Source organism: Netta rufina, assembly GCF_964035555.1.
Source record: "Netta rufina genome assembly, chromosome: 5".
In the NCBI taxonomy this organism is placed as follows: domain Eukaryota; kingdom Metazoa; phylum Chordata; class Aves; order Anseriformes; family Anatidae; genus Netta; species Netta rufina.
This window is the reverse complement of record NC_140128.1, coordinates 6274442-6298682: the sequence shown is the minus strand read 5'-3', so window position 1 is coordinate 6298682 and position 24241 is coordinate 6274442. Positions and strand designations below refer to the sequence as shown.

The 24241-nt window shown below is 39.4% G+C and overlaps 1 protein-coding gene across 1 annotated transcript in view; it reads left to right on the top strand.

The window, feature by feature from the left end:
- Window positions 1-10862, top strand: part of SPON1 (spondin 1) — a gene marked incomplete at both ends in the record, with an annotated part of 176230 nt that extends 165368 nt beyond the window's left edge. Inside the window, 9 exons of the mRNA XM_084288308.1 lie at window positions 4379-4580; window positions 4739-4879; window positions 5334-5409; window positions 5840-6022; window positions 6378-6548; window positions 6665-6832; window positions 7739-7903; window positions 9627-9890; window positions 10699-10862. Of these exons, the coding sequence (XP_084144434.1) occupies window positions 4379-4580; window positions 4739-4879; window positions 5334-5409; window positions 5840-6022; window positions 6378-6548; window positions 6665-6832; window positions 7739-7903; window positions 9627-9890; window positions 10699-10862 (1534 nt within the window). The remainder of the gene's footprint in view (window positions 1-4378; window positions 4581-4738; window positions 4880-5333; window positions 5410-5839; window positions 6023-6377; window positions 6549-6664; window positions 6833-7738; window positions 7904-9626; window positions 9891-10698) is intronic.
- Between the last annotated feature and the right edge of the window lie 13379 nt (window positions 10863-24241).

The following is a 24241-nucleotide window of genomic DNA, read 5'->3' as shown; positions in this document are numbered from 1 at the left end:
AAAAACAAAACAAAGCAAAAAAAAAGATTCACCTAATGATGTATGCAGTCAACTTATTTCTTAGCTAAAAAATAGAGGGTTTACTTCATTGGTATTTTAGTACCACTTGTTACGCCTTTGTGGCTAGCACAATGTGCTTGCATTAAATATCGGACATTGCTAGGATTTATTTAACTTGAGAATTCAATCCAAGTACAGCGTGGCACAACTTGTAGGTTGCAACCTGTGTTAGGAGTCAGTTTCAAAAGCTGGTTGGTGGTGCGGGTGCTTCAAAGAACTTCTGGGGGAGGCAACTAATGGGTGGCTTTGATTAATTGATCAGGAACTGATTTCCTCAGCGCCTAGAACTTGTTAGATGCATGTTGTATAAGAAACCCTATGGGATGTTTTAAGACTTGTTGCTCCTCTTTTACTCCCTTCCTAAGCGAATGTGTTGCCTTAACATGCAAAGCCTTGACCACACAGTATTTGCCTGGAGAAACAGTCATGAAAGATAACAGGTTTCTGAGCCTTCCCTCTCCCATTAACCTCTCACTGCTGCAGCTGACACCGGTGTTTAGCCCAACTCCAGTTTCTTTTCCTGGAAGCTGTTCTGCGGCGTCTGTGCTGTTTCCCTGCAGCATAAAGTATATCCGGCTGCTCTACTCAAATAGTAAACGAAAAGTAACCTAAAGGTTTATTCAGCAAAATATTATTTTTACTGTTTTTATCCACTAACTCTCCACAATCACCTTCCTTAGCCGTGCTTTAGTACATTTTATAGGCAAAGCATTAGAACACGGCAAATTTGGTTCAACACTCGAAAATATGTCTTGCAGACAGTTGTGTTTTCTATTGCATTGTCAAAGACTTTCTTAACCCCCCCACTCCCAGCAGATGGCATCAGCAACTATATATTTCACCTAGGGAAAAAAAAAACTTGTAAAGCAAAGTCATGGTTGTGCTCTCTTAACCTTTTTAAAGAAAATAGAGGGAGAGGGGGAGAAGCATTTTTCTTGTCTTGCTGAGTTTGTGTCATCCCTATAGCTGGAGATCCAAATAATGCTAGCAAAGAGAAAATAGAATAAAATAAAGAAAATGGGGAAAAATTAGGATGCAGGACACTGTCTAGTACTTTGCTTCACTCTGGGTTATGTGACAGGAATTGTCAGCAGGCTGATCGGGCGCACAGTGGAAAAGTACAGCCTGCTTCAAGCAAAAAAAAAGCAGCAATCCCAGCCCTGTGGGGCTCTGAAGGATGTTACCTAGAGCTTAGGATTTGCTTTGCAACCCATATTCACCTCTATTTTTATGCACGTACGTGTGTAGGGGAAGGAAATGAGCCAAGTTTGTCTTTTACAGCAAAATCAACTCAGTTATAAACCTTATGTTTTTCTTGTAGGCATTAGCAAACATTCAACCTCTCACAGATTAAAAATGCCTTGAAATGTAAAGGACTTAAACTGGCAATATTTACTTGCAATGAAAGCAGAGATAAAGATGATCTACATTCCTATTTTGTTTTTATTAGGTGCGTTCACAATATAGAAGTGAAAAAGATGGGGTTTAGCATGCACTTGTGCACATTTTCAGACTGGTTTCCTTCAGGGAGATCCACAGGCCAATTTTAGGACACCCGAGTCATGTGTTGTTGAGGTGTGTGTGGAAGGGTCTGGGTTCTTGCCAGCTTCATAAAGTCATCATTCATGCAGATACTGCAAATAGTTCAAATTCACAAGGTATCCTGCTTGCAGGTGTCCCTGCAGAAAGTAACAACTAGAATAAGGTAGCAAGCTGAACAAATGTATTTTATGATGACACGTACTTTTATACTCTTCGTATCAAAAATTTTGCAATGTCTAAGTTAGCATGTTACGGTGTACTGCAAACAAAGTGTGTGCCATTTGTGTACAACTGAACAAGAGTGGAGGAAGGAAAATGAGAAAACTTGCTTCTGTGCATCCTTTATTTATTTTAAATATCTGCATTACGGGTCAGTCATGGGATAAAATACCGTAAAATGGATAAAAATCTTAAAGAAGGAGCAGAACACAGCTGCTTTCTGCAGTGTCCTAAAGCTGGAGAGCTACGAGAGCCTCAGGATCAGCGGTACAATTAAGTACATGTAAAGTCGTGTAGGCAGAGCATCTCCTACTCAGTTGTGTCAGTTTCAAAATATTGCTACAGGTGGACTTAATATAATTCAAAATTAATTGTGTGTTTAATAATGTGATTAATATTTACTTTCCTAACAAAACACTCAAGGACTTAATTGTACCTTGCCTATCATAGGGATAACAAGTGATGAAAGATTTCCATTACAATGTGTCTAAAGTAGTCTTCAAGTGATTTCAAACCCTCTGCTTGCAAATAGTACAAATGTGTCTGCCTTTCCTGAGAGCATGTCTGCACAGCACTTTGAAATGTAATGTCAGGAAATGTAACGTCAGGAAACACGTTCTTACTAACTCAATATTATCTCAGGTGCTAGACCCAGCAGACGGTGGCTCCACGCTGCCCTAACTCTTCCCCTGAAAGAGCTGATCTGGGTCCCTATTCTGCAACACACTTCTTAGACATGTTCTTAAACATAAGATCAGGTATACAAATACTTTTTTTTTTTTTTTTTTTTTTTTTAACTGTGTATAGTTTAGACTTCTGCTGTGTAGTTTTAAATACAGAATTCCTTTAGGGAGCTCTTAGAAACACGCATAAGGTAGTAAGTCCTGTAGTTAATTAAAGTCAGGTAGGCTTTTTAATAACATATATGTAATGTAAGAATAACTGCTACGTACTTGACAAATAAATATAACAGGATGCTGTATTAACAGGGAGCAGATGATACCTTCATTCATTATTTTATTACTTTACATTAGAGCAATTGTTCCATTGAAATCCGAGTTCTGTCATGGGAAACAAAAAAGCCACTTGCATCTCTTTCTGGGAAAGGTAGGATTAGTGTCACCAAACTCTTAGAAGTTGTTTCTTACTGCACAAATTGTCTTACATTGCATTAAAGACTCTGAGTAGAAGAGTGTCTGAAGACCCCAGAACAGAGGTGGCCAGGACATTTTACCCATGAACAACTGCCTTTTTATGCAACTTTCCTCTTGAGGGGAAAGTAAGTACACTAACTTCTTAGGCATCTTACATTTTGAAACTGCATGATAAGTACTCAAGAACACCATCCTGGGACTGTTTTGGTTTGTTTGTTTTTAATTGTACTGAGAGTACTAGGAGCCAGAATAAATGCACAAGCGAAAAAATGCCACTTTTACAGTGTGGCAAATGTTTATAGGAAGATAAACTTCTTATGGTTGGAAAAGAACAGTGTGTGTGCACTATGTACATGCAGGTACCTAGCCCCCAAAAAACTAGGTAAACAACATGGGGGGGTGGGGGGAGGGGGGAAGCTTACATTTAAAAAATAAACATTTGTGGTCTGTATGTTCCTAAAGCAATGCATTTTAGCATAAAACTGGAGAAAACAAAACCCCAAAACAATCTGACGCTGTATCAACCCCGTAAGTAGTTCCTGTAACTGAGGGAAACTTGCACTGACAGGCTAATTTTTGGTGGAATAGGACTGCCAAAATCATGTTAAATAACTCAGCATTTGTTGTTGTTCGTGGGAAAAGTGCCACAAAGAGTTCCAGCTTTTCAGCTGTTAAACAGAAACCTTCAGTTCAGGCCTGATTTTAATGTCTCTTTGCATAGGACTGAGATAGTTGCTCCTCAGCATCTCAGCGCGCTGCGTGATTCAGCGCGATTCCTTCCCAAGAGAATGCTTGACAAAGGCTGGATGAACAGAGATGCTTTCAGATGCGCTGGCAGAAACCTGCAGAAGCCTTGGCTGACCTCTCCAGGACTGGCAGTAGCCATTAATCTCTCACTTACATGAGCATTAAAACTCTGCTAATGAGTGCTTTTTTTCACAGACACAAACTTCCAAGATCCTTGAGCACTGGGATTTGTATGATCTGTTTGCACTGGGGAACTGGGGTGTTCCAAAAGCGTCCCAGCGACCAGAACCTCAGCATGATTCCTGTTTTGTTTTTTTTTTTTCTCTTCAAATTTTTGTGTCCTAAGAGGTTTTATTATTATTATCCTCTACTTGAGGCATAAGCACACTGCTGCAGGTTGTTACTGTTAGCTCTGTCTCACCCACTAAGCTGTACACCTCCCTAAACAGTGCCAAGGCTGTTCCTCAGATGGCACGTGGAGACCGAAAATACAGAGCGCAGTATTCGTCCTCTCCCTTGCCTGCTCCTCCATCTCTGCACACCAGACACAGAGTCATGCCCGTGTTCACTAGTTCAGTTTGCAGCACTGGCTTCACTGCCCTCTAACAGCTAACTTGAATTCAGTTGATAATAGCCTTCCCATGTCCAATTTGCAGGAGAGCTGCTCCCTCTGCTGAGTTTTCTGTTGATCGCCACCGGCACCTGATGTCCTTCCTCACCATGCTTGGGCCCAGCCCGGACTGGAATGTGGGCCTGTCGGCTGAAGACCTCTGCACCAAGGACTGTGGCTGGGTTCAGAAAGTTGTTCAGGATTTAATACCCTGGGACGCCGGCACAGACAGTGGAGTTACCTATGAGGTATGTGAACTATTTGTAATGTATTTTACATAAGTTTACCTTAAAGCAGTGAAGAACGAAAGCTATTTAATCCAAAGTAATGCCATATTTACCTTTATGCTACTCTACTAGTTTCTTTTTAAATCCTATTTACGTTTTTATTTTCTTTTTGATTGCAGTCGCCTAACAAACCTACAGTTCCTCAAGAGAAGATCAGACCGCTTACAAGCTTAGATCACCCTCAAAGTCCTTTTTATGATCCAGAAGGAGGCTCTATTAAGCTGGTAGCCAGAGTTGTCATTGAGAGAATTGCACGCAAGGTATAACATACATGTATATTTATATAAAATATATTTAAAGATATTGTATATACATAGATATATAAAATCCTCAAGGAAACAAAACCACACTCTCTCAGACAAAAATTTATTCTTCCTCTTCCCACCAAATCTGCAATCCCTAACCTACCTCCAACAAAGACAGTGGCAGAAAATACCTAAAACTCTCCTAAATTTAAAACTGTCTAAATATGCTGTTTATCCTATTTCTGGTAATTAGTGCATCTGCTTAGTTACAGGTTTTTGTTGTTTGTTTTTAATACTCAAGAATTAGAGGATAAAAAAAAGAAAAACTTACATGATGATGTAAGGAGTTATTCAGTGTATCCTGTTGTTACTGCTGATCCTGTAGTGCCTCACAGGGCACTGTCTTAGCCCCTCCGTCTGCATACACATGAGTTTGCTGTATCTAATCTCCACAATCACTTCTTTGCAGGGAGAGCAATGCAATATTGTACCTGATAACATAGATGATATTGTGGCAGATCTAGCACCAGAAGAAAAAGAAGAAGGTACTTTTCAAATTAGTTTGTGTTGTAGTAATTTATATTTTGTTCCATTCTCCACTATTATTTCTAGATAAAGTAAAAAACTGACAGAAGCAGAAGACCCTCTCAGTGTCAAAAAGTGATTTAGTTTTCCATCTTTTCTGGTATATGCTATTAGCCTTTCCTCTTACAGAAAAGGCATCAAATGTATACCTGGCAGATAACATTAACAGTAAAAGTAATAGAAGATAACCCTTTTGGGGTTCAACAAATAAAATGATAAATTTAATATCAAATTTGACTTTCTTTTTTTCTTTTGGGTTAAAATGGAGCAGTTTTAAATACAGAAGGAAATAATATATTATATTAACATCTAAAGTAATCAGTAGCCAAGTAAAGAGAATCAAATGGAAAATAATATGCTTTAATGTTTACTGCCTTTTCTTATTTTTAGATGACACCCCTGAGACCTGTATATATTCCAACTGGTCCCCGTGGTCAGCCTGCAGCTCTTCTACCTGTGAAAAGGGCAAGAGGATGAGGCAGAGAATGCTTAAAGCTCAGCTGGACCTGAGTGTGCCATGTCCAGACACGCAAGATTTTCAGCCATGCATGGGTCCAGGCTGCAGTGATGAAGGTAATCAAGAGGAAAGGGTGGAGAACATTTTGTGGAATAGGGACCACTCTTACTTTTCCTTCAAGGTTCTCAAAGCTGTTGGTTGCCATAAGATTTGGGTTATGTCAAAAATAAGAATAATTGCAGAAGAATGCAAATTGAAGAGGTCTGTGGTCAGCTCTGCAGTTCAGCTGAGTGGGTGCATGAAGTGCACAGGATTATAAAAGGAAAGGAGTAAAGTAAGCGATAGAGAAGACAGAATGTGTGAGGAGGCATAAAAGCGACACTGCACATTAACGGGCAGCTACAGATTTATCAGGAGAGTGGACAGCACACATGTTAATATTAGCAATTGAAATGGTCCTCTGTATTTTAGATGGTTCCACTTGCATGATGTCTGACTGGATTACATGGTCCCCCTGTAGTGTTTCCTGTGGAATGGGAACGCGCTCTAGAGAGAGATATGTAAAACAATTCCCTGAAGATGGCTCTATGTGCAAAGTGCCTACTGAAGAGACTGAGAAATGTGTTGTAAATGAGGAATGTTGTAAGTATTTCATTTAGCTTTGTAAAATCCAGCCAATAGCAGGATCGCTGCCTGAACCTTTTTTTTTTTTATGTGAGCTCTACTAGTGAAGGATTTTCTCTATCCATTTTGAATAGCCCCTAGCAGCTGCCTTGTCACTGAATGGGGAGAGTGGGATGAATGCAGCGCGAGCTGTGGCACAGGAATGAAAAGACGACACAGAATGATCAAGATGACTCCTGCTGATGGATCTATGTGCAAGGCAGAAACTACAGAGGCAGAGAAATGCATGATGCCTGAATGCCGTAAGTGTCCGTGAATTCACCTCTTCTGCTACAGAGGCTGTTTCTGACACATTCCTCCATCACGCCACAGAACATAGCTAAACTAGACGCAACATCACTTTTTCCTGTTCTCCTTCAAATTAGATCCCATTGGGAACATGCGCTATATGCTGCTTTCATCAACAGAATGAGAGTATCAGTAAAACATATTCAGTGTGCTGTTACTGTATTACCCATACAGTGGTGTGTGTATTCACAAGCCATACATAAGCAACTCTAATTTTATGGGATATGCGATCTATTTATGGCTAGAATAAAACCATGTCCTCTCATTTTAGCCTGTGAGCAGTTCAGAAATTGAGGTGCACCTTTTGTGCAACCAGCCAGCCTCCCCCTTACCCTGTCTATTAATATTGTGTTACAGTAAGAGATGGTAAGATTTTCATCAAAGACAAAAAGAAATTAAGGTATAAACGATTTTTGGTAGCTAAAGCATGGAAGATAAATAAATAAATATCCTATCTTAGACTACACCAATTTGATTTCTGGTTCTGGGCATGGGAAGAATAAAGGCTTTTTACAGAAATTATTATCAAATCTTATTTCTTAAACTATTTATTCTCTGCAAGCACTGGGACTTTACAGAGATGAATAAGGTGGAGAACAACCTTATTCATGTTTATGGAGAAAAACATAGCAAAGAAAAAGTATTAAAACCAAGCGAGCCTTTTAATTTTTTTTTTTTCTGAGCCTCTGCAGAAACATCATTCAGCCTGTGATTCATTTTGTCCAAAGTGACAGCAAAGTGTGACTGGTTGCAGGCAGATGAAAGATAGAAGTATATTTTTCATCTGTGTTATTTTCAAAACGTATACATTTGTAGATGGGGTATAACAAACATTCATTACCTTTTTATTTCCATATTAGACACTATTCCCTGCCTACTCTCCCCATGGTCTGAATGGAGCGACTGTAGCGTAACGTGCGGGAAGGGAATGCGCACCCGGCAAAGAATGCTGAAATCTGCAGCTGAGCTTGGGGACTGCAATGAGGAACTGGAACAAGCAGAAAAATGCATGCTGCCTGAATGCCGTAAGTGTGGGGAACCTGGGAAAGAGAAGGCCTCTTTGTATGTGTTAGTCTATGGCTCCAAACTAGCATTTGTTAACATAGGGTTTTTAATTATTTTCAAATATAGTTACTTGATGGACAATTTTTTCCTGATTAACTTTGGCTATAAAACATAATTATTTGAAAGTTTTAGCTAAATGCTCTCTGAATTCCAGAATGCTCTATACACTAATTCTATGTTTCAATTTTTTTGTGTGTGTGTTTGTTTGTTTTGTTTTTTTTGGGGGGGTGGGGCACAATTGGAGCATTCCTTGTTTCTTTGAACTCTGTAAACAAATGATTTGATGCAGTCTTGCGCTGATTCTTGCTCTCTATGTGTATTACTCCTGTCAGCCCACAAGGGCATGTAATATGAAAGTGTTCTCTCCTGTGGATTTTTTGTTTGTTTTTTGTTTTTATTGCACGCTTTTGGCTGCTGAGAGATGGAATATGACCATGTTTTCATCTCAACTTACTCAGTCCTATGGTGATTACCAATATTGCTTTAGATGTATGGTTATTCCATATTTGATACAATACTACCACTTTGGGCAACAGCTTGTTCACTTCCCAATAGTAAACAAACAGAATTAATAAAGCCTATTTTTTTACTCAAATGCAGAATGTGCCCAAGGAAGGAGGGAGAAGATTAGTATATCACTTGTGTAATTCTTGCAGCTCTGAGAGTGAACACAAAAGAAGCTCCATTTCTGATAAATCTCTGAACTGTATTTTAGCCTCTTTCCTGACCTACGTCTCTTTGCAACTTTCAATGTCGTATGGGCCAGCGGATGGTGTGGAAGCAGCTGCGTTGATTTTATACCTTATTCCACTAACATCTCCCCCTTCTTGAGTGGTGGTGATTTCTAGTTGCTTTGCAGTCTTGGTGAGGAGTGATAGCCTAAGGCATTGCTGAATGAATAAGATGATAACTTTTAGTGCACTGTTGCCAGCAGGTTTATGAGGCATGATATCTGATTACATTATTTATCACAGAAAGTATTGGCTAGAAAAGGCTTTTCTACTGCAATTTGCTAATTCAGCTTTTCTTAAATAATGTGAAATATCATTTTGATTACTATTCACAGGGCCTGTGAATAAGCAGCACTAAAAGGACAAAAACTTTTAAGACACAGCAGTATTACTAACCTTTGCGTACTGCACAACACTGATAAAAATATGATACAAGTTCTTTTCCATCTGTTCTGCTTTAAAAAGCTCCTTTATGTTTGGGGTTTTGTTTGTTTTGTTTCCTCTTCTGCTTTACTCAGGGCCTCAAAGCAGATCAGTTTAAAGCTCTACATTTATCAGTAAAGCAAGGCTTGTATTTCAGGTAACAGATAGTTTGTAAATATAACTTGTTTTTTTAGCACCTTTTCATTATAAAACAGACATATATACAGACTGCAAAACTGAAGTTGGCACAGGAAAATTATTTACGTTTGTTGTAAGGTTAGTGGTCTGCCAGCACCTCTCTGGAAAAAGAAATTGGGGAAAGCATCAAAAAATATTTCTGCTAGAGATGGCTTCAGAACATTTTTGATGTGTACTCTCACAAAATTTGCTGAAAACACTGGAGGTGTAAGTTGCATTCCCGTATTTAGGATGCAGATGCTCATAGGGCACATCTGTATGTTTTTTCTTGACCTTATGTTTAGGTTGGCAGCTAACACAGATTTTGTGTAATACTTCTCATTCTTTGCAGCCATCGACTGTGAGCTAACAGAGTGGTCCCAGTGGTCTGAATGCAATACCTCATGTGGAAAGGGCCACATGATCAGGACAAGAATGATTAAAATAGAACCACAGTTTGGAGGAACAGCTTGCCCAGAAACTGTCCAACGTACAAAATGTCGAGTAAGGAAATGCCTGAGAGGCCCAGGTATGGAAAAAAGGCGCTGGAAAGAAGCTCGGGAGAAAAGAAGAAGTGAACAAGCGAAAAAAAATATCGATAGCGAGCAATATCCAGGTGAGTGTGAAACCATTACTTAGTATGCTCATGTCTGACTTTTGTGTGTAACGGGAAAGAGTTTGTGAGCAGCTCCTCCTTCGTGCTGTGATAATTTTTTTTCACTATTGCAGTTCAGGGAAATTTATAGCAGCAAAGTACATCTGTTTCAGTGTTTGGCTGTCATTACAAAAGTGCAACATGAGTTTAGGGCACAACAGAGAAAGGTTCACATATTTCCACATCATCACGGATAATATTTTAGCTCCTTCCCTACAAAGGGTAGAATCTGAAGAATGTAGAATTGAGATCTGGCAAAGGATTGATTGTAATGTCTATGGGACTTAATAATAATCTTTGCATCTGGTTACCTTCAAACTTTGGAAGTATTTGTTCCTGGATTCAATGCTAAATTTCAAGATTGATCAGCCTTCTACCTTAGTAACTGGATTCAGGTTGAGACTGCTCAGGGAGATATGCTCTGTCTTCAGGAAGGGACAGTATTCAAGCACTAATCAGTAAAACATAGTATCTTATATTGACTTTATATCTTACATTATCAGGATATGAGTCATTGCTAATTTCTGGTTCATGATTGTCTGACATATAACAGTTTCTTAACTGTATTTGTTTTATAATGTAGACAGTAAATATCTTTTTAAATACAATTTTCAATGTTTTTCAGATATATCTTGAATATATTTAACTGGGTTCCTTAATTGCCTGCTGTAATAAACTAGGCAATATGCTATCTTAAATTCCAAGGATGTAAGTGTGCAGACATGCATAGTGGTACACAATCAAATGCTTTTTTTTTTTTTCCTCCCAGTTTGTAGGCTGAAACCATGGACTGCTTGGACAGAATGTTCTACGCTCTGTGGAGGTGGAATTCAGGAACGCTACATGATGGTAAAGAAGAGATCCAAAAGTACTCAGTTTACTAGCTGCAAAGACAAAAAGGAGCTAAGAGCATGCAATGTTCATCCTTGTTAGCAAAACAAGGCTTCCAAGTGATGCACTCTGAGCTAAATGGAAAGTCAACCTTGGTTTGGTTTTTAAAACAACAAAAAATATACAAAGTGTATATTAGTTTTCATTTTTTGCAGTGTGGTTTGCTTTTTAGTCTTGCTGGTGCAAGAAGTATATTTTATAAATATTTCCTCACAGATTAATGCTGAGAGTAGATCTTTGATACTCCAGCTAGCCCTTAATGCATAAAAATAGTAAGTCATTGTGAGTCATTTAACTGAAATACAAACGTATCTGTGGACATCGAATAGCCATATAGAAATACTACTCGTAAAGACATGGGATGCATGCATATTAACATAACTAAGTTAAAGTGACATGTTTCATATGTGGGAGGATTTCTCTCTTGATCTGATTTTGAAAATCCAAAGCAGTGCCTATGTGATTACACAACTATGCCAAGGAATAATTTCAGTAATGCTGGTTCAATAATATTAAAGGTGCATGTTTATCTTTTTACACTATTGGGTTAAGCTAATAGTTATAATAATGATAATCCTATATACTTTTGTTCACATGGATGTTGTGCTCCATGCAAAGCAGTCTTTGTTTCTTTAAAACTTAAATAATCTGTGCAGCTCAATAGTGACGTCTGCCCACTACGTAGTCACAGCACACAAAGAAAACTTGTGACTATCATAATATGTTTAGATGCCATATTCCCATGTTTGGTCTACCCACTCTTGCTCAAAATGCTTACAGAACTAATAGAAATTGGTCCAAACACAGAGAGTCACAATAGCTGTATCACAGAAAGGTTTCCACGTGAAAGATGCTAAAAAAGTAGATTCAGTTTCATGATAATGTTGATCACAAATGAAGCGAGAAAGAGGATTTTGACATAATAAAAACTGTAGAGAAAAAGTGAGACAGGTTCTCTTGCATCCCTTATAGCAAACAAATGGAAGGGAACCTCTGGAATGAAACAATCACACTCTTAGAAACAAAATTAAAAATCAATACAATAATATATTTACAGCAGTGTCTTTTTTTTTTTTTTTTTTTTTTTTAACTCAGAGTTTAAGAGGATCTAAAAATTACTACATTTGTGAGAATTGCACATTTGCATTTGTACCACCCAGGGTAAATGTCTTCCTTGGCCATGTAAGCGATGAACAAACTGCCTGAGGTTAGAAAATAGAGCTCCTCACCACTCTAATTGCTTTTGCTATTTTCCACCATCTCCTGAAGAGTTCAGCTCTTATCCCTACATGTAGACCAGTGAGATCTTGAGCTCCACTTGGTATTGGAATATAATTCTCTCCTGTATGTTTAACAATTTAACATTAATGGTAAGAGATGATGGTGACAGGTTATCTTTTTGTCCAGGAAAGGCAGCATACACCTATGTCTCTACAGAAGTCATAACAATGCACTGAATATAGACTGTTGATGCTAACACTTAAAACAAGCTTGAGAGAAATGAATGGAGAAAAATTCATATTTTAGTCTCTTTAAACCAGTCTTAAATAATTTACTCACTTTTTTTAACACTTGGTCACAATTCTGAGAACCCAATGCCCAGGTTTTAAGCGTCCACATTTGATGTGAAACACAATGCACGGAGGCTGTTCAACTTCATCACCGCTACTCTGGGAATCTTCTCATTACCTCCCCGTAGCTACATGGGCTGGTTGCATTATGCTGTAGGGCTGATCATCATCATTTCTCCACTGGACACTACAAGGGCTGCTCAGGACTCCCACAGCTGTCACATCCCACCCCCTCAAGGTATTTTTCTGGTATTTTTAAGGCCTGGAATGAAGGTAGGGGTAGGGAAATGGAACCACTGCAGTGTTTATCCTCTCCTGCCACTGCTAAATGAAATGGGTGCAAGCTCACAGTGAACCAAACCAGGAGAAAAGACAAAAAAAAAAAAAAGCGGTTTCATGCTAAAACCAAACACTTTACATTTTGCACAGCTCGGCATATTTAATAATATAATATCAAGGTAGTTTGCCTCCTTGTGCCTATTGAAAAATTTTACTTTTTTTTTTTTTTTTTTTTTTTGTCTCTACAGCACTGCCATTACAGTGTAGCAACAAGACCGTCCCTAAGTAATGTATTTATGGTCTTACCTTGCACGTTACCCTTTTAATGACCAAAAAATTTGAATAAAATGAAATTCAATGGAATGATTGATATAGAAACAGGAGGAGCAACCAGATGAAGATATTTCAGGTGAAGACACAGGTAGTTGCAAAGAGCTACAGCGATTAGTGCTAGGTGCCCAGCCAGGGCAGGGCTGCACATGCAGCCTAAATCCATACTCCACCTACCTTTGTGAGCTGTTCCTGCCGAGTCTGACAGAGGCTAGGCCAGCTGAGGCTGATCATTAATAAAAATAATCATCGGCTGTGAAATCTGTGGCAGTGCTTTTTGTATGCTTGGCTCAGTGAGAGTTTGGGGGTGGGGGGAGCTGAAGAAGAAAGTGGCTCTTGCATGGAAAAAAATGCTGTGAATTTACAGACTATATTTTATCTAATCAACCCTTACCACTTGTTCATGCTACTCCTGCAGAATCGTGCTAGCTATTGCAAATAATCGGTTAAAAATAATGCTATCTTCATTTTTCATGTTCGTTCCAGTTCATCAACCTGTTTTGTCTTTTAGTGACTCCCTTTGCCAAAGGATGAATAGTCCAAATACACCTGTAGGCATGTAGGAAACGCGTAACATATTTCTGAACATGCCCACAAAAATGTCCACTAAAAATAAATCAATAAATACATAAATCGGGTTTCCTTTCACTGTGGTTCTTACCAGTTTGATTCTCCATGTACTTTTTCTCTTAGCGAGGAGGCTGTTCAGTGTGATTTCCAGTCATTTCTCTTAGGCTCATTAGCGTTATGAATGTTGGATTCTTCCCACCTTGTTAATACATACAATGACAATGTAGATTGCATTTGGTCAGAAATACGTGATCATTCCTGCTTAGGTTCAGCTTTTCACACTGTTTTTCTGTTGAAATGTTTTACAAATCACTTGTCTTTATTCTAACTTGATACAAAAAATATTTAAGCTTATTACATTTTTTTAAAAAAAGAACAAACAAACAAAAAAAGAGGTTGATTTTCTATTGAGAAAAAAAAAAAAAAAGCTCTGATATACAATATGTATACAATATGTATACAAGAAGTATTGCATTGTTACTGTAAACTTTCTAGTAGTGTAATAGCCACTGATTATCAGTCAATAAAAATGAGAACTGTTCTCTCGCTTCTCTCATGAATAATACCGCTGAACTGAAAGCACAGGTATCACTCCCGTTTTGTAGACCTCAACTATCAGATTTTAGCATTGTGTGTATGTTACGTTTTTCTAACATACAAACTGTAGAAGCTTTACACATAATAAAAAAGTTAGGGGCTTAACAAATGTACAGTAGGACTCTGTGTGTGCAGCATACAATTTAAAACATTTTTTTTTATCGCATTTTTAGATTTCCTTCATGGTTTTTGTTTGCTGTGGAATTATGAAAAAGCTACCATGAATATTTCTTACCAAAGTCTTGTGTAGATGTTTTGTAGCTGTCTGGCTAACACATTATTATTTTGGAATAAAGACATCTTTACTATGAAATTTATGCTTGTATGAGATTCTATTCAACTACTATGAATAAGTACACACACACACACAAAATAAAAATAAAAAAACAACAAACAAAAAAACACCATACATGAATCAATATAATGAGTAGAGCCATGCTCTTATTTACATTTTAGTCCTCTTCAAGCCAATGGGCTATCTGGAATGAGGTGGCTTTTATTTCACCTGGTCATTATTTCCACTTTCTTGTATTAAAGTGTTTGTTGAACAGTTTGTTGCTGTTTAGAAATCACAGGGTAACTTGTTATCTTTACTCACGTTATCCTGTATTACTCTCATGCTGATTTGTTTAATAAAAGAAAAACTATTTAAAAGAATACGATACACGAATAGGAAAACTGCTAAAACTGAGCTTCTAAAAGGTCTAATGTTTTGTGACACTTCTACTGATATTTTGTGATACCAGCAGGTTGTGTAGGCATGCTGTGAGAGTGAATACTTCATTAACAGTTACAGAGAAAAGTCCAGCAGTCGGGGGAGCCTCTCAGCAAAGCTGACGCTGTAAAAACAACTGTAAGTAAAAGCTAAAAATGACCAGTGTTTTCACAGACAAAACCTATTCTAAATCAAAAGCATAACAGGGCTGAGGTGGACCTAGCCGAAGTTGCTTGAAGATGACCCGTGGAGTTGCTTACTGATAAGTAAAGGCAGAGCCTGGTCCAGTAAAACCCCCTTGGAATGTAGCTGTTTGCTCCCAGTGAGAAACATGCTTGGTATCTCCAAGCAGCTGTTTCCAGGCAGGTTTGTCAGTGGATACAACAGCACGAGGCACACAAACTCACCTGCAAAGAGCTGCCTCTGGCTTCAGCAGCTCTGCTCCAGCAACATTGGGCAACTGCAAAAGAGGCAGTGCCTCCGAGCAAGCCCTCCTTTCAGTTACTCCACCATAGCATTGCTGATATTTTTTAGTCAGAAGACAAAACCAGATAAACTCACCTTTCTGTAGTCCTGCTTGGTGAATAGTGCAACTCCAGCAAAAACCTGACTAATCCTTTTGTCTTCAGGTAAAACACCGACAGGACTGAGGTTGCCTAGCATGAGCAGGTGAGCAGCAGTCCAGCCTAGCAGGACAAGTCAGCTGGACAGCAATCGTGATCTTATGGCCCATAAAGCTGTATCATAGCATCAAGTGAACCTGAGAGGGGTCACAGAGCCCTGAAGCCAGCACCGTGGACATTAGGCCTGTTAAATGCCAGCCATCCAAGTGAGTGCTTGGGACCTGCTTGGCAGTATGCCTGCTGATAACATAAGACACTCTTCTTTGCATGGCCAGCACATCTGAACCATAACCAGAAGATGTTAGTATAGCAAGTCCTCAGTGAAGGCCTGTAATGTGGCTAAATTAACTCTCCTTCTGGAGGTACCTGTCATTCTCCAGATCACTGCTACTGAGTTTCAGAGGTGACAAGAAAACTAACAAATCCCTGAAATTATGCAGGGCTCTTTGCTAAAATCTAAAGCCCATCATTTGACCAACTATCATTTCTGTTTCTGATATAGTTATTAATGCTGACACATGGCCGTGTTGCAAACTGCAATGCAAACTAATTGTGTGTGCGCATTTGGCATGCAGTATACACTCCCATTTTTTCTCATGTCTTTTTCTACTTGGGAAGCGGCATACTAACTACTGGGGAAAAGTCTTTCCGAGTAAATTGGAATGTGCTTAAGAATCTTTCACAACCAGATTTCAGGCACTTAGCATTCTTTGCTCCACATGCAAACCCATTTAAGCTCTTTATTGCAATGCTTTCAAGTTTGGGACTCAGTCACTTCATGCAGTGTTGCGCAAAACAAAGCAATTACAGGCCACCTGAATGATACTGAGCTCTGTTTCCTCTGGCTGCCAAAAGACAGAACAGTTTGTGCCATAACTGATGGGCACATTAACTGCTCAGTAGGCAATGACATTTTTCACATGCAGCCTAGATAATTCAATGCTTCTAAAACGCTAACGCTCAGAGCTCTGCAGTCTTCTCATCCTCTTCATGAAAGTCCTAGGGAACTTTGCTTGCCCCACCCACCATCAGTAATGAACTCCCAACCTTTGAGAGAGGAAAGCTCTTCCCTTCTGCTTGCTTACCACATCTGTACAAATGGGGAAAACGAAGCACCTCATGACTCCCAGTTTGCTTCCATTTCATTAGTAAATACTGGACTATTCTGAAATGGATCTTTTAAAATAAGCACTTGATACGTTTCATAGAGAGGTCACAGTTTCCAGACACAGGGAGGTATTAGCACCACCCCTCTCACCACACCAAGGGCCTTAAACAAACACCTGCCCAAAGCCCAAGTACAGATCCCACTCTTTACCTACAAACCTTCAGGTATCACCTATTATTTGGCTGCAATACTTTATTAACATAAATCAGAGGTTAAAAACAACGAACAGGAAAATTCGTACTTACAGAATCCTTGTCTACTTGAGCAGTGAGGGAACCAAACCAGTGTCTAGAAAAGAAAAGGAGGAGTCCACTTTAGAACATGAAAATTGTCTTCATCATGAGTTCAGAATGCATAAAATCTTACAAATGGCAGAATATGATTTTTACACCATTGGCATTAAAAGGTACAGGTAGAGCAAGACTTAACAAACACAGGAACAGTAAGTACTTCCAAGTGCAAACAGGCAGCAACACAATTTAGAAAGGCTGAAACATTTGCATACTATCTCAGAATTAAAGGAAGAGACGAGCATTTGTCATACAGTATACTTGCAAATATAGTTCTGGTTTACTTCTCTGTAATGTTTTTCAAATTCGAACTTATATCTATCTGAAATGTCAGATATTATCATAAATACTTTTGAATGGGTTATTCCTGAAGGGCACATAAGCGTACAGAAAGCACTATTGATATCTTTGCATATAAATATACAGGCTTGTAATGTCTGCACATGAACACACCAGAGAAATAAAACTACAGTCCACCAGATGGCACTGGAAGCCAACACAGACAGCTATGTGTTTAAAAAAAATAAAATCCAACTAAGCAGCAGAGCCGGTATGCCCAATGCCACTGAGTGTGAGGGGCTGTGCAGTGTGTAAGTGGGCATTTTCCTCTTTGCAGCTGGCACCGAGAGCCTACCATGGCTTAAAAAGCACTTGTAAAGCATCGTCTTTGTGAAAAGCCACAAGGACAATTGGGCAATGATTAAGAAATAGTAAAGCATCATTAACAAAAGCCAAAGCACTCTTTAACATGCCACCTGTCCAACAGCTGACTTCAGCAGGCCAGTCACCCCCTGACCTCCTGAAGCCCACCCTGCAGTGCACACTGGGCCGTGATTTCCATCAGATAGCTCCTACCAACCGTACCCGGAGCAGACCAAGCACAGCACCGTACCCAGCAGACTTTTTGAGCTCAGGGTGGCTGCCCCTGCTATGAAGCCAGCTAAGCAAGCCCCCAGCGCTGTTGCCACACAGACAATACGTGCATCAGGATGCAGAGAAACTGCTTTGCTCTGGGAGCCCTTGACCCCCCTGTGCTGCTCAGCAGCCTGCTGAGTAACACGTTAAGCTGCTCGGTGCACAGCCCCCAGACCTTGACATGATCGAGCCGCTTCCCAGGCACACCTGTGAATGCAGGGACGGCTCGCAGTTTTCCCTTTTTGTTCAAAATCCGATCTCATACAGTGGTATTCGAAAAGCAATTAATGGTAGAAAAACATCTGAAAGAGTTTGGGTTCAATGAGTTTCAAGATCAACAGGTTTCAAAATGCCTCATGTCTATCTTGGCAAAAAGAAGTAAAAACATTAGCTTATACCACTGGCTGGGCATTATACGTGAGGTCTTTTGGCTCAGAATCTGAAAAGGGAAAACAAATATGGAAAACTATGGGAATTAAAGAGAATTTTAAAAACTTACTGTACAAGTACAGATTCAGGAACATTTTCACTGCATTTGAGATATTTTAAATGTTTTGTTTAATTTCAAATGAGCTAACTTTTTAAAATCATCTTTTTCTTTCCCCTTTTTCACATTAAAGAACATCCTACAATTAAAACAGTTTGACAGATCAAGAAGACAGTAACCTTGTTAATTTTGATGCAATTTGGAAGACAAAAAATGTGTTTTAGTGTGATTCACCCTAGCAAAGTAGAATGCTTCAAAGTCTTTATCAAAAAAAGATACTTTATGAATTTCTGTTGGGATTTTTTTTTTTTCATTTAGAATAAAAATCAAAATTTCAATTATCAATAGGAATGTTAATAGCACGTATTATTCCAAGTAATATATACCAAACTGACTCCCATTTAGAATAGGAATCTCCTAATTAAGGTGTGAATTTTACATTTTCAAATAGAATACTCAAACAATACCATCTACAACATCAACTACTAACAACTTGATTTTAGGACCTATAAAAAGCTTATTTACTCACATTGAGATTTAAAATGCAAAACAGAATTGCCAGCCAACTTAATATCCCTTTAAGATCCTAGATTCCTCACTAAGGTTTCTCTTTTTGGTTTCTACTCAGGCCAATATTTTGGCACACACTGGCTTCCAGAGCATCTTGCATGGAACAGTTCAAGAGTGGAAAAGTTGCTGATGGAGGGATTCAGGAGCGGCGCTGTACTGCCACACAGCTTTCTCTTACCAGAAGTCTAACGTGCACATGGGGAACACATACTTATCCTTTTTTGTGCTGCTAGAAGCTGAAGCATAGCTCTTGTTCTAAAGCAGCATAAAATGTGTCTGAAGCCTACCTTCTACTGATATAATATGTTAAATATATCAACAATATTTTGCTTTCTTGAAATTCTGTTTGCTCCCAGGTGCGTTTTTTAGAGCTCTTCATTTCTGTAGTACCTGAAACCAGACCAGCTTCTCTAAGGACACCTCAGTCATTTCTGTCCTGCTGCAGTGATCTTTTACCTTTTCCATTTATAACTAAAATAAAAATTACATGAAAAGAAAAGAAAACCACCAACAACTACAACAAAAACAGAGATGATAGTACAGAACATATCTCTAATTGAAAGAGACATTGTTTATTTCTGTCTTTTATTAGTTCCTGGGAAAATAATTTCTATTAACTCCTTTGGTTCCTTCAATTAACTCCTGGAAGCTACCCCCAGATTTCAGAGAGTTATTTGCTATGAGCCCATATGCAAAGCCTGACAAGGATGTCCATGGCAGGTCACAGCAGAGGTGTTAATGACCTGAATGTTTTGATCCTCTGCTGTTCCAAGGAGACAGAAAATCACAGCTTTTCTGAGATGCTGTGTTCCTACTTGCTGCTGAGTAGCCCAAACAGGGCTGGGCTTGCTGGTGCCACCGCTGTGGTTGGTTATTTTAAATACTCTCCTCTAGAGAAGGGAAATAATTAAAAACACTATGGGAAAGATGTCTAAACTAGTAATAGTCCTGTAATGGTGTCATGCGCATACACGAAGACAGAGCCATGTATGAATAGTTCAGAAACACAGGGCTTTCTTCATGAGAAGGAAGTCTGGCATCAGGACCCAGCCCCAAACCACCAATACGTCTGATATGTGTTTATCAGAACGGGGAAGAACTGGCGACACCAAAAGCAGCATCCAACCCATTCCCTCAGCTACCTTGGCCCTAACGAGGCCGCACACACAGGAGTTGAGGTGTAGGGGCAGTCAACATCATTCCCCTGCCAACACCCGTGCCCCGGGCGGTATCCTCAGCTTTTGGGAGCCGAGCAGCTGTACCGCAGCACTCAGCACTCTTCCACCAGGGAGCCTCAGAAGCACCCTGGCACATCCCGAGGCAATTTCACCCACTGCCCTTCCACATCAGGAGATGCACAGAAAGAAACCCCGTAACCTCTGGATCCCGACCAGGCTGGAGCGCCTGTCTCAGACTCCTCCACAGTGTCTGCAGGCGGCAGCACGAGAGCAGTTTTCACACACTCTTTTTCTCTTTTAATAAAGGCAGTATTTCAGAGCAAATTTTGACACTGATCCAAAAGAACTTTGTTAAAATCATCACATTGTAAAGCCTTAGATCCATGGCCCACAGAACATACCTGCAACAATTTAGGCATCTGATCCTATAAATCAGAGCAGGGAACTAACTGCTCAGTCCCCAAGTTTTACATTGCTCCTTTAGGCCTTCTGCCTTCCCCAACCCCACTCCTGCTGGCTTGGAGCGATTATGTTAAAGTAACCGGGTACTTGGGGATATGGTTACAGAAAAACTAGAACAGAGCATAAACAATCAGCTGTGTGTCTTTGCTCAAGAAACTACAAAATCTGTCCTCTCTTCCCTCAAATCCCCAAAGACAAGAATTTTCTAAAAGCAAGAACTGTGTTGCTATGACAACTGTAAATAGTACCATCTTCTCCCTCACGTTTTCCTTTCAAACAAACTAGTTTTTAATTGTATATTTTGTCTTAATCTAAATTTTTCCACGTCAAGTTTCTGATTTAACACACTGCAGCAGGGGCTTACAATCGAGCAGGGAGGGTTTCATTGTTAGAGAGAAGCACATCCACCTTTCTGCCTTCCTGAATATCTGCATCTGGACAAACTAGACAGCTTTATACTGAACCTTAGCACACAGCAGTGGGCTGCAATTGCTCTGCTGAGCCTCACTGGGGACCCCCATCCTCATGTGCACCTGAGGGCCTGCTGGCCTGGGAGGTGCCTGCACTCGCTGATGGTTGTCATTGTCACCAGACCCGCTCAGCCCTTCTTGCCTAACTCGTCTGAGTTACAATCTCTGTTGTAACTCCGAAGACGTAATGCCCTGAGCACACACTGACTATGGAGCAGCACAACTGTGAAAAGATGCAAAGCTGCAGGTGGGCTTGAGACAACATAGACCAGACTGAGAATTTCTTCTCCAACTTCTCACTTCTTAAGATTGGGGGCCAGGTTAAATCAGGCATTGTTTTATAACACGTTGCTCAGTGCAATGAGTTTTTACACCTTCCTCATTCAGTAGGGGAACTCTGCCGTGTAACAGAAATAACATCTGAGAACCTTATCTGCGCAGAGATGTTTTCCCTGACAATGTGAATTGATCATCCTTCCTTCCAAAAAGAGGGTTAAGGCTGTGCATGTTTTGAATCCTATTAGTAAACCACATTACACAAACCAACGTCCCTGTTTGCTACAGTGAAATTGCAAATTAACCCCCTTTAAAAGTAGGTCAGCTCACATCACCTATGAGAGCAGTACTGTGTGATCAATCTTAATGTCATTATCGAGTAATCTGTAGAAAACTGTTTGGCAGACAATGCACTTTGACTCCATGCCCAGGGCTTCTGCTTTGTGATTAATGATTATGCTGCTTCCTATTTGTCCCCTGGTAAGTTACAACTGTCCACCACTTAAGCAGACTTCATCTGAAATTCATGGAAGCATTAAAAATCACCAAAAGGGAAAGAAGAGCAAAGGAAGAAAAACATTTGCAATATTCGAGGGAAAAGTTGCTAAAAGTTCACATTTCAGACTCGCTCTTTGATAACCATATGCTTTCAGAGTGCTTCTGATTTAATGTTTCATGCATACATACAATACTATTTACTCTATTTACTTTTAAGAATCTGAACACATGCTTACTGTTAAAGATTTCTCCCATTGTGTTGTTATCCAAGGTGCCAGAACAGAGTCAGGCATCTACAGCTCAGACTAAATTAGGCTGCAGCCCTACAGGCTGGTAAACCTGCATCACGTGTGGTCAGTGGATGTGTGTGTGACATCATTTACTGAAACTATATATTTTTGTCCTATCGTATTTTCTCAAGAGATTGACTGAATCACGGACTGATTTACTGCTGTAGATGAACTCTCTGTTTTGGCTTTTGGGTGCTTCCACTGCCGTGATTCCTCTAGACATCAAAGCCAGCAGAATGCTCTTAGCTACTCAAGATCTATGCCTGCCCTTCAAGAGGGACTGATACATAGCATGGACTTCGTTTTGAAAGAAATACAATTGTTAAGGTCCTTAAAGATCAGCATAATTAGATGAGATGGTTGATAATTAAATGAGATGCTGAGATGGATCCCTCAGGTTGTTGTTTGATACCATGAAATGTTGGGTAACACAAAAGGCTTAGTGGCCTAAAAGGGTGCTGTCGAATGTAGCTTGCATATTCACAAAGCCATAGCTGTTTGATTCATCTGCTCCAGCACCTGTAACAACAATTGCTTTTCAACAATGTAAGGACAGGAACATGAAGAATTTTGCTTAGCATTTTAAATTCTGAATCATTATAATGTTATGCACAGCTGCATTTTATTTTGTTTGTTTTCCCTGACAGATAATATTTCCTGTTAATTTTCTCCAAACAGCTTACTGGCAAAAGACGGTGCCACACATTGGCAATTTAAAACTACAACTAGCTCAGCCAGACAGTGAGATAAAAAATAAATGAAACAAACAAACAAAAAAATAATAAAGAGAAATAAATCTGAAGAGCATTTCTTGTAGCTTCTTTTCTCTTTTGGAAACTCATCAGTACTCTCTTGCATTCTTTGATTTTAATCCATAGGGAAATATTAATTGATCTGTGAGCCATGTATCTGAGTGGCTGTAGGAAAGTCAGCAGAAATTGTATAACACGTAACACTCACATGGCTAATACAGAATTCTCCAACAAATTCATAACCTTTCATATCTGCAAGTTACACTTTTCCTGCAGCCAGGAGGTGACTGAAATGATGTAACTGAATTTCCCAACTTTGTCAATGTTAACTGAGGATAGCTGGCAAAATGGCAGCAAAACAGAAACACAAAGATGACCCCTCCCCTATTCAACAAGACTCAATTTCAGTGCCTTATTTCACAGAAGAAACTTCCCAGTAGCAAAGACCATATGAATTCTAATTTTGCATTAAGGTATGTGAGGGTTTTTTTCTTTTTTTCCAAATCCACATCACAAAACGCAAATGTTTTTGAGAAAATACAAGTGCCCTGTGTCACGTTCTCCTTGCAGCCTTGAATGGACATCGCCCTGTACGTGCTAGAAAAGGCAGTCTCTAAATGCACAGCTACCTTTCCCTGCCAGAGGGCCAACCCTGCAAATATTATTCATGAGCATTAAATAGGAAAGCTTACAGAAATACAATCCCTGCCCCTTCCTGTGGCATCGAGAGGCTCTTCTCATCAGAACAGATTGAGTTTGCTTGTAGAATGGCGAGAAAGATGCTGAATTGTGCTATCATTAGAAAAAAGGCAATGTGTCCAAGGAGGGGAAAACACAGATGAGGCATAGCTGCTCTCCGACTCACCCTACCCTCCTCGGTGTCTAGGAAAGGGGCTGGGGCTACATCAGGCCAGATGGAGGCAGATCAGTTTCCATGGAGGTGCTTAGCAAATGGTCTTTTGCCTGAGAGTGAGTCTTCCTCCTCTCTGCCCTCTGTACATGCCCCTGCAGCCACACACTGAGCCCAGGATTTGAACCATCTGTGCTGGATCTCTGCTGTAATAATCTTATGTTTTAGTTGGCCATAAAGTTGGAAAGAAACAATAAAAGGGATAAAATATAATGAAAGCCAAGGAAGTGACAAAATAAATTAAACAGTTGGAGAAAATAGAGGAAATGCATAATAAATATAATCATTAACATTCTCCATGTGCCAGTAATTTAACAGGCAAAAACAAAGATGACTCAGAGATTTTCAAAAGTTTTTAAAAGCAGAGCTGTTATTCACAAGTCTGACTTTATTTTTCTAGAGACTTTTTTTTTTTTTTTTTTTTTTTTTTTTTTTTTTTAAGTTTGGTACATATTTCATACAGTGATGGT